Source organism: Dysidea avara, chromosome 8 (genome assembly GCF_963678975.1).
Source record: "Dysidea avara chromosome 8, odDysAvar1.4, whole genome shotgun sequence".
Classification (NCBI taxonomy): domain Eukaryota; kingdom Metazoa; phylum Porifera; class Demospongiae; order Dictyoceratida; family Dysideidae; genus Dysidea; species Dysidea avara.
In genome coordinates this window covers 37,573,875-37,585,050 of record NC_089279.1, presented here as the reverse complement: position 1 = coordinate 37,585,050, position 11,176 = coordinate 37,573,875, and the positions used below count along the sequence as shown (strand labels likewise).

Below are 11,176 nucleotides of genomic sequence, written 5' to 3'. Positions count from 1 at the left end.
GTACAAAGTGTGGGAAACAATATAATTATCGGAGAAACCGGTACCAGTGTAAGAACAAGGATGAAAAGACACAGGAACACACAGAAAACCACAGTGGATAGACCTATCTATGACCATCTGAAGAAACACAATGCAACCTTTGAAATATTTACAATTACCATCATAGACCAGGTAAAGGATATGAGAGCCAGAAAAGCTAAAGAAATAGAATATATTCAATTGATGAAAACTAAAGTACCCTTTGGACTGAACATGTTAAATAAAAACAAAAAATAAAAAACAACAAACTGACCCTGACCTCATGACAACTCCTCAACTATAAGAACAACAACTAATGCAATATGAATCATTCTATTAATAAAAAAGCTGATGAAGACTCCTTGTCAAAACCGGTCCTTCTTTTGACCGCTGAACTGGAACTGTATACGTAACTTTTTTGTTTTTACTGCTTGTATAACATTAATTGTAGTTGTGTATGTGTCTTGTGTGTTTGTACTCCCCCTTTTTTTGTTTCTAAATTATATAATTGTAATCAATCTACTTAGTAATGGCCACACAACCACCACCAACCATCTTAAGGAGTGGAAGGCAGTTGCCAGTGACCCCTCAAAGCCAACCTATACAATCTGATGTCTCAGACCTTGGAGAACAGGCAACAAACGCCAGGACAGATGGTGCAGGATTGGTCCCAGCTTCTTCTGGAGCTGAACCCAATCCAACCACTAACACTAACCTAACCCTATTCTAATTAATGTCCACCACCCTAGGGTTACGTAGCACCGTCTAATTAATATTCGCCCTCACCAGATGGACATTATTTATAACTTGATATACACATAATAGTTTGCATGATGTAAGTGACTGACTGATTGATTGTGAAAAGTTTGTATTGTATGTATGTATGTATGTATGTATGTATGTATGTATGTATGTATGTATGTATGTATGTATGTATGTATGTATGTATGTATGTATGTATGTATGTATGTATGTATGTATGTATGTATGTATGTATGTATGTATATGTGTATGCATATAAAACTGAATATGTATGTAGAAAAGTTTGAAAGGCCATAACTCGGTCATCTTTGATCCGATGACTTGAAACTACGTATCAAACAACTCAGCTCGATAAGCCGAATCAGATGATGTGTAGAAAAGTGGGTGTCGATTGTTGAGGACGTATGGAACCCCCTTGTAAAAGTGCACAACACTGCCAATTCACTCACACACTACACACACAAACACAATATATATATGCTAAAACACATGAAGAGATTGTGGACTATAAATATTTGCATCACAGTTGTAAATCTATATCACATAAATGAATATTAGAAAGCACATTCAGTTTTCAAATGCAGTACAGTTGACATTACATGTCAAGAATTTTATCTACAGCATCCCAATCAACACTACTTTCATTGCTTTCACTGACAGGTTGACTATCAACAGTATCCACCTGTAATGGCACAATCTATAAACAGGTGTATAATTAAATAATATGTGCATTATACATAGACAACAATCATTATTTTTCAAGAGGAAATTTATCAAACAGTACAGTAATATTGTTTAAGTATAGATCACCCTTAAAATGACATGCACTACCTAAACTGCCATCTTTAAAATTGTAATACAGTGTTCCCAATAACAGTCAGACACCGGACAAATAAGCCAATGTATGACCACAATTGTATTAGGCAGGACATAATGTCCTATCAAAGGAACCCAGGGTGTGCATATTTGGTTTACTGTTCACTTCACTAATAATTTTTTTTTTAAATTTATTAATGCTTTACAGCACAAGTGCTGAAGGTCTGTAGGACACCTGGTCCTACAGCCTGCTCAAAGACTTTAGCTACTTAGACTTTAACTACTTAAGGTGTGTTTGAAAAGTTGGAGAAAGGAGAAAAATCCATGACTGGACCTAGGTAGCCTCGAACCTGCAGCCATCCGATTTACGCTCAGGTTGCTAGGAGATTAAACATTTAAGCCACCCCAGAAATGTACCAATGCCAACCCCTCTGCTGTACAGAAACCTTACAAAATCACCTGTAATAGTGTTTCAGCACATAAAAGAATATTTATCCTCAGCACAACAAAGGGAATGCCTACAGTAAGAGTGCCTTACATCAGAGAATGCTTACTACAGACAGTGTTATAGGTTACTTGTGTCCATGCAAAGTATAAATATGTCCTGACAAATTTGATTTGTCAGGACTTTTTGTCCTGGAACTTAAGAATTCTAATCAGGAACACTGTAATAGAAACATCTTATGCAACAAAAGTCACTTTTATGGAATATTATAGAACTTTGGTAGCTGGCCAACAGTGCTTCATCAACCACAAAGAGTGCTTTATTGCACAGCAAAGAGTGCTTTATTCTTTGTGGGCAATAAAGCACAGTTGCCCACGTACCTTAATGCAGGCTGATAGCCTGCGGGGTTCATGCCAGTACGACTAATCACCCAAGCTGGTAAAGGCTAATAGCTTCGCTGCACTGAGTGATCAATCACCCCAGCCAATACAAGTTCTACCACTGGATTGCTTTTATAGACATACCTAAATGCTTCAATGATGGGTGGGAGAAGGTAATGTTGCTGTTACATTTGTTAATGTAAACGGACAAGTCCTGGAGATATAACGGAAATACTTCACCATGTGACTCACAATAGAATCGATTGTGGGTTGCGAGCAAAACCTGCCAAAATATGCGATGAACGTCTACCATGCCAAACTATGGTGAAATACGTGTGAGTTACTTTGTTAAACTAGTTTGTGTGTGTTCTGGCTGCTAATAATTCGTGCAACACGTGTTAATTACGAGTCCTAGTGTATGGTGAAGCTACATGACTAGAAAGTTCCATAAATCATTTAAAGCATAGCCTTGCTCGTGCTATATGAAAAATAAAGCACTTGACTTCGCCTCGTGCTTTATTAGCATCTTGGCCGCACGCCCCGTGCTTTATTTTTCATATAGCACTTGCAGCTATGCTTTAACATATACATAACAGTCCATCTAACATCAAATACAGCATTAAAATAACAAAACACTTACAGGCAGCGGGATATAGTATTTTTAAAACACTGAAAACTCTAATATTTGTTTGCCTGCCTGCCTGCCTGCCTGCCTGTCTGACCACAGTTGCAAGATGGGTTATTGCATAAAGCGGCCTATGACCAATGGCCTTATATCTTAGTGATCAAGAGAACATTAGTAAAGTGTGAGACAGCTACTGTTGCCCCACGTAGACTTGTGTTACAGTATAGAACCATAAACAGATCGATACTCTCTAATACAACAGTCACCTAAATAAATACTCAAATAGAGCATTTGCAAATTAAGCTGGTATAAAAATGACATACAGATATTTCTAAACTAGAACATGCCGCAGAATTGGGAAAGTACCATTAATATCAATATGGTTGGCCTGCTGCTGCCGCTATTGCAGCCTGCCTGTTTCATGGATTATCTGGTAGCTTGCTAGAAAACATGGTATGTAGATTGTACGGTTTTTCTGAAGTTCAGTACTGTAAGGTAGTCACAATAGCAGTATTCAAAGTTTAAGTAAACAAGCCAAGCTAGCTGTTATTTCTTGCCATAGTTAAATGCAGCCATTTGGCTAGCTTAACTTGTGAATGCTCTGTTAGAGTATTTTATTTTAAAAACATGTAGGTGACTGTTGTATTAGAGAGTATCGATCTGTTTATGGTTCTATGCTGTAACACAAGTCTACTTGGGGCAACAGTAGTTGTATCACACTCTACTAACGTTGTCGTGATCACCAAGGTCTAAGGCCATTGGGCCATAGGCCACAAGGCCACTTTATGCAATAACCCTTGCAAGACTGAAGGCCAGCACCATTTTACACCACAATAACAAACTTACCAGTGGCATGTGCATTTTGGGGTTTTGACGAGCATGTGCCCTCTGTGCCTTGTTTTCCTTTTATCTTCTGGTCTTCATCCTTCTTCATGCAGTGAAACCATATCCAGGTGTGAATTTTTCATATTAGTACTCAGGGGCAGATCCAGGACCTGGCAAGGGGAGGGGCACAAACAGGCCAAGTTGTAGGTGGTTAGGGAGAGTCAGATTCTGTTGTTAGTTGCTGCATTTTTGTGCAGCAAATAATACACCTCTTAGTAGTATCTCACTGTTGATTTTTACCATTTTGGCCTTTGTGAAGTCTTAAAAACTGTTTAAATAGCTCTGAATGTCTTAAACAACAGCAACACAATAATTATTTTAGAGGCGCTTAGTACGCACGAAGGTGCAGGGTGACAATTTCATAGCTAGTTTGAGTTTGGTTCGCTTTGGTTTCAGGTGAATTTGTAATAAATGCTAATAAATGTGCATATTTTCATGAGTTATATAAGCTGATCTTGGCCTGACATAAAGTTGTAATAGTATGAGAAGTAGCTATGGCTCCTCCACAAGGTCAGTGGGGGGGGGGGCATTTGCCCCAAATGCCCCATCCTGGATCCGCCATTGGTACTTTCTTTGAGCACCTTATTTAGATGCAACAAAATTACTTGAAGTACTTACGCTATTGCAAAAGATACTGGACACCCGGTAGATGCCTGTAATTGCACAATAGGTTTGAGACCATGCCCATTAAAGATCTTAATAACTATTAAGCTTGGAGACTACACCAATTTACTTGAACATGATGACCACACCCCTTATTGGTTTTACTGTGTTTAAAATAATAGCACAGTGAAAATAAGGAATAGTTCAGTCTTGGTAGGCTAGAGGCTGACTTGAGGTACTCTAGCTAATACAGCAGTCACCCTAATATACCAGTCACACGTGTATAGCTGTATGCCGTAATAAAAAAAACTGAACAAACTACTATATTAACTAAAAATTTTACTTTAAAAGTGAAGTACGCATGTAATAGTACGGCTAAAAAGAGTATTCTAAATGCTAACAAAACGAACAATTGTAAAAGAAACAAATATTTGAATAATCTAAATGTATAATTTGATTCAAAACACTTAAAATTATGTCTCCCCATAGAAAATGAAAAACTACCATGATTCGCTTTATTTCCGTGCAAAAAAAATTTTGGGATGAAATTTTCGTGTAAAAATATTTTCGAATAACTTACATGAATGACTGCTTTATTAGAGTAGTTTGATCTTGTATAACAATTTTCATGTAAGAATTTTCGTACAAATTTTGCCAATGAAAATTATTTTACAACAAAAAAAAGCAAATTACAATACTAAATTTGTGCTGATCTGTTGGTGTAACTCTTATAAACCCCATTGTTATAACAACATATTTCATAAAGTTTTAAAATCCTTGTTAGTAAAGTGTACATCAATAGAATATCAAATCTGCTCCCACAGTATCAAATATTTGATATAGAATGAATAAAGAACCTTTTGAATAGTTTGTTTTAGTCCTGTACTAGCACTGGTACCTACTCTACGTGCAGGACTTCATTGCCACTATATTTCAGTACAGTTATACTGTAACTTACTGCTCAGTGGACTAAATGGGATCAAATTTGAAGCAATGGTTGTCGTGCTGGCTATTTGGACACATGCAGCATAATAATATGATATCCAATGCAAGCACATCCAACCCAAAGTGGTGTAATTTACTGTAAACACACCTATGCTTCTGCAGTACCGCAACAGCTAATATCCTGCCCTGTATGTGCTGGATTTCATTGCCCTATTTCATTGCCCCATAGTTACACTATTTTAATTATAGTAGGATATCAGTATATATATATAATGCTGAAACAAAGTCACCCTATAAGTGCAGGAATTTATTGGCTTGTACGGAAACACTACACTTCAATACACTTATATACATACAGTGTAATTAGAGCTGGAAAAAACTAAATGATATACTCATTCATTTTAAAGCAATATTTGTCATGCTGACTATTTAGACACAGCATACTAACCCATGCAAGCACATCCAACTGTATGTTACCAAAGTTGTGTAATGTACTGCAAGTACACCTACACTCCAGCAGTACTACATCCTGTACCTATCAGTAAAGGGTGCTCACGGATATTTGAAGCCATACAAGGTGTGATGTTGTACTGTCTCTTATAACCAGACAACATGTAAAATGAATCCATATGGTACTTATATTGGTAGTGGTTCCCTTTCTCTTCAACACAAACCAAACAGAATTTTGCTAGCCTTTACCATTCTATACCTACGTGAGTCTCTTTCCAGAGCACTTAAATCAAAACTAGTCTTTCATCTTTACCACTAGCATGCTGGAAATCACGCTAAACATACTTAAAGGGACAGTGCGCCAAGCCATACAAGTGCTAATTCCACATCCCGTAAAATATGTTCATGACATGATAATTTGTTGCGTTTTATTACATCACGTCACGAAATGGCAAACTTGTAGTGATCTTCTAATGGGATAATTGTAAACAAAGCTATGGTAATGGTATAAACTTGTACTGTTTTACTCGTAAGGTATATCTCCTGCAGCTCACATCGTTGTTTGGTAGTGAATAAAGACTGCTCCATAAAGCCTCGCCCCATGCGGATTGCAAACAGCCACTTCAGCCAGGCTCTAGCAGCTGGTACAAGCTTGTACTGTTATCACGATTATTGCACTGACAAGAACTTGTAGTAAACAAGCCTGTTGAGTTAATTAACAGTCTACAATGGGCTGGCGCTGCTGTTCTTGTGGCTACATTTCCAAGCGCTTCGTGCCGTTGCATTACCTTCAAGCATTTACACTGTTTACAATCTTCTACTTGGCGTAAATAACCTGTTTAGACATGTAGTTTCACAGCAAAATGATTCCAAGCCATTGTAGCAGGCTGTATGGAAGTGAGAATTGTTGTTCATTTCCAAACCACAATTGCTCAGTAATTACGTAAAACAGCATCAAATGGTTGTCGCACTTGTATGGTTTCGACACTTGTATGGTTTCGGCACTTGTATGGTTTCGGCACTTGTATGGCTAGGCGTACTGCCCCTTTAAGGTTACAACTCACATGTCTATGAACAGTACTAATCCATATCAATGTAAGTAAGCACTGAAAGTGTGTTTCACTAACCAAAGCCTCACGTTTCCATAGCCATTACTCGGGAAGCCATACTGCTACAGACAAAATCTTTTCATAGTCCTGTACAAAATTTATCTGCCTATCTCCATGCAAAATTTGAAGCTTTTACGGCTATCACTCAAAAACTAGTTTTATTTTTAGTAGACATGTACAAAGATTGCGTGCGCCCAATATTACTGATATAATAACCAAACAAATTCCTATTAACTGCAATCACCAACTTTTCAAAATAACATGTCGTAAATGCTGTTTTAAACACAAAGAAGCTCTGTTTTCTCTTATTCACACACAGGAACAGCTTCTTGCTATGCCTGGAGTCTCCAGCAAGTCACTCTTGGATAGGTTACGTTACAGGCTACAGGTGGTATGCATTCACCTGAGCCCCGCCAAATATAGTAATATCAAAGAGGTAAACATGTGTTCACTCTCAATGGTTTTGTACTGGAACAAGCATGTTTTCATGTTGTAAACATGTTTACACGCCTGAACTGTCCATACTAAATGTATGGGAAACTTCATAACACACTTGTTTTTGCCTGTATCAAAGCGGTTTTTTGATTAACAGTTCTGGCGTTTAAATGGCTTCACAGTGCTACTAAATGTTTGGGCAGCTGGCCCTTGTAACAACAGATATTAACAAGAAACGAGAGCTCAGGTGAACGTGAACAGACTATAGGCACGCCATCATCAGCAGCTTGTAATGCCTTGTGATTCCAGCTGGTAACATAGTCCCCTACATAAGCAGCTTACAATTACAATACAAACTACCAGCATACCCTATCACTCGAGAAAACAAGGCACGAATGCATGTTGGTTACAAGCGAAACGTGCGTTCGCACTTGTCGCCTTAAATAACACTTACTTTTAGACTAATTCATGCTAGTGTAGCTCTTGATCCATCAGACAATCATTTGCTAACACTTCAGTGACAATTTTAAATAAAAAACATGCTGCTCTTCCTCGTGTTCTCTGGTGCAAAACATGGGCGCTTAACACAGATACTACAAGTATGCATAGTAATGCCAATTATGATGCAACAGCCACATGTGGTTTCTGGGCTGGCACTTAAATGGTTTCCAATACCAGTGAGCATCCTCAATTAAACCTGCCCTATACATGAAGGATTTCATTTCCCTACATTTACGCTACTTCAGTTAGTGACAATGGTAAGGATACACATTCAATATTGAAACAAAATCTACTATATAAACATATAGTCTCACATATTTCCAGCAAGAGCTCTTTACAATTATTCTTATTTCTATACAAAAACATTATAAATTGATGTCAAAGTGTTTACACTGCACTCAAAAAAATGAAGTGTACTTTGTGCACAAAAAGTCAGTGTGCCCTGGACAATGTGTGGTAGTTCATGTAGCAGGAAAAAAGATTGCACCAAAAAGGTTTCCAAAAGGAAAAGAAAATAGCCTCTATATGGTTTCAAACTTGGGACCTTGCATTTACAAATCACATGCCCTACTACTAAACCAATTGTCTAACATAAAAAGTCAGCCTTAAAAACCATCTTATAAAGGTATGCATAAGTTGACTGGCATAGGTGTTTACTTGCAGTTTGCATGTGGTTTGCAGAAAGAATTCAAGAGAGTTTTTCCTCTACAACCTTGCACTAAACACACAGTAAACAACAAATGACGGTAGTTATAGAGGCTTAAATGCTAGCTTATTACTAAATAATGAGCACTTTGTTTGGTGCTAAAACCGCTTCGATATTTGCAGTAACTGGTGAGAAGAATGTGTGAACTTAAAAACGGTCAGACAAACGGCTTTTCAGATGGCTTTTATACGTACATATATATAGATAATAGCACAGGACAAGGAAAGCAGTCAGATAAGGGTAGGAAACATCACCAGTGTTTCAGTGTGGAGTAACTGGTCTCTTTAGGTAGGGACTACCCAAAAAATCAGCAGACTTCCAAACCCAAGCACACAAGGTGATTAGCAGGATCTCATGAATGTGAGGCTGATGAGAAAACATTTTGGAGCATCATCTCAGTCATATGACTCTAGGGGGTGGATTGTTGACTCTGGATCATCACACCAGTAAGAGAAATTATGTATACTTCAACAAGCCCTGTCTATGAGATGGCCAAACAGTAAAGGCCTTTACATCTACCTTGCTGTGGATTTTACTTTGAATAGCCCTAAGAAGGTTACCATGCACTGTGTTCCTGCAGTTAGAGCAGCTGCTACAAAGGACAACGTTGAGAAATCAAGTGTTAGGTTTATGGAAAGAGTGGCACATTAGAAGCAAGCCCCTTCTGAGCAAGACAGTATTCTGGTATAGTTTGTTCTGAGTTTTGGTGTTTCAGGTTTGGTGTCCCAAAAACTAGAAGCACTGTTGACCTGTAGCATAAGCATTTAGGTCATTTACAGAAGGTCAACTGAACAGATCACTACTCATGACATGAATGAAGATCCCTAAAACTGAAGATCTTGAGACAAAAAGATAGCTAAAAACCCTTTTAAGTCAGTGTGATAAATGTGATTAGTAAGAAAGTTACAGTATGTGCATAGTGATGTACGTAAGTAGGCCTATATCTACTGAAGAAGAAAACACTATTGATACAATTACATTCACAAGATGATGAGTGTGGCAACTCAATTGGAACCCTGTGGTCAGAAAGAGGTGCACAGCACCTCTTGAAGGAGTTTAAAGCCTACCTACAAACTACAGGAATACATTATGAGCTCTCAACTCCATATTCGCCTGCACAAAATGGCATTGTTGGGACCTTGATGGAGTCTGCAAATACTATATATGGTGGCTCAAGTACGGCATTATACCTGAGGAATACTGGGCAAAGGCTGAGACTACTGCATCTTACCTGAGTGTAATGAACTGAACTATTTTATTAGTATGCACACAGCACCTGTTTATTTTAGTAGGACTCCACCTGTATATTTATTGCTTCAGTTTTGTAACCCAATTGATTGTATTCACTTTACTTGTATTGCAGCTTTCTAGCCATATGCTGTTGCCTGTACCATAATTCATTTATCTTTGCCATTCAACCTTTGGTTATTTTTGTATTCTTATGTGTATAAATATAGTTGCACTTGTTGTGTTATTCATTCTAAGAGTTATTCTCCTATGAGTGGCAAATGTTACACCGGTGACGAAGTTAAAACTGACTGACTGAACCTGCAACAAGATGGCAACCCATAGTGCAAATGGCAAGTTTGATTCATGTACAGAGGACTGAACATGTTATATGGAGCGACTCATTGAGTACTTCACTACCAATGACGTCAAGTCTGCAGACAAGAAGTGAGCGATCCTCCTGAGTGGCATCGGAGCGTCTACATATCAAGTCATGCATCCAGAACCTGGTAGCACTAAGCAAACCAACCGAAAAGACTATCAACCAGATAGTGAAGGTGGTGAGAGACTACTACCAGCCAATGCCATCAGTGATCATCCAGCGGTTTAAATTCAATACTCGCTCACATAAGCCTGGTGAATCAAATTCTTTGTTCGTGGCCAAGCTTAGACCACTGGCAGAACACTGTGATTACGAAGGAACTCTGGAAAACATGCTTCGAGACCACCTAGTGTGTGGAATTTCAGATGGACGTCTTCAATGCCGATTACTAGCTGAGCCAAACCTGAAATTAAAGAAGGTGCTAGAGATGGCTCAAGCTGTTAAAACAGCAGAACAAGGAGCAAAAGACCTACAGCAGAAGCAGCAACAGGACTCATCAACCATGGTGAAAGTTGGCTACTCAAATCAACAAAGATGCCCAGCTGCTTGAGCCCCGCCCCACTTCGTCCAAGAGAATCTGTGCTACCGCTGTGGGGGAATCACTCTTCTGCCATCTCTAGATTCAAAAACGCAACTTGCCACTCTTGTCAGAAGAAAGGACACTTATCCAAAGTGTGCAAAAGTTTGTCAATGAAGTAATAGACCTGTAAACCTAATGAAAAGCCTAGAAGGACTCATCAAGTAGACATGGACAAGACAGAAAACTATGTGAGTGATGATCCCGACACTTACTCAATGTTTAACATGCAGGTGAAGTGAAGCAAGCCTCTATTAGAGACACTCCAGCTTAACTAACAGACTCTTCCTATGAAAATGGACACAGGACC

At 38.4% G+C, this 11,176-nt stretch overlaps 1 protein-coding gene across 3 annotated transcripts in view; it reads right to left on the bottom strand.

The window, feature by feature from the left end:
• Positions 1-1,217: 1,217 nt before the first annotated feature.
• Positions 1,218-11,176, bottom strand: part of LOC136264625 (uncharacterized) — a 144,995-nt gene continuing 135,036 nt past the window's right edge. For all 3 annotated transcript variants that reach the window (XM_066059401.1, XM_066059403.1, XM_066059402.1), the window contains exon 26: positions 1,218-1,462. In XM_066059401.1, the coding sequence (XP_065915473.1) occupies positions 1,376-1,462 (87 nt within the window). In that variant the 3' untranslated portion in view covers positions 1,218-1,375. The remainder of the gene's footprint in view (positions 1,463-11,176) is intronic.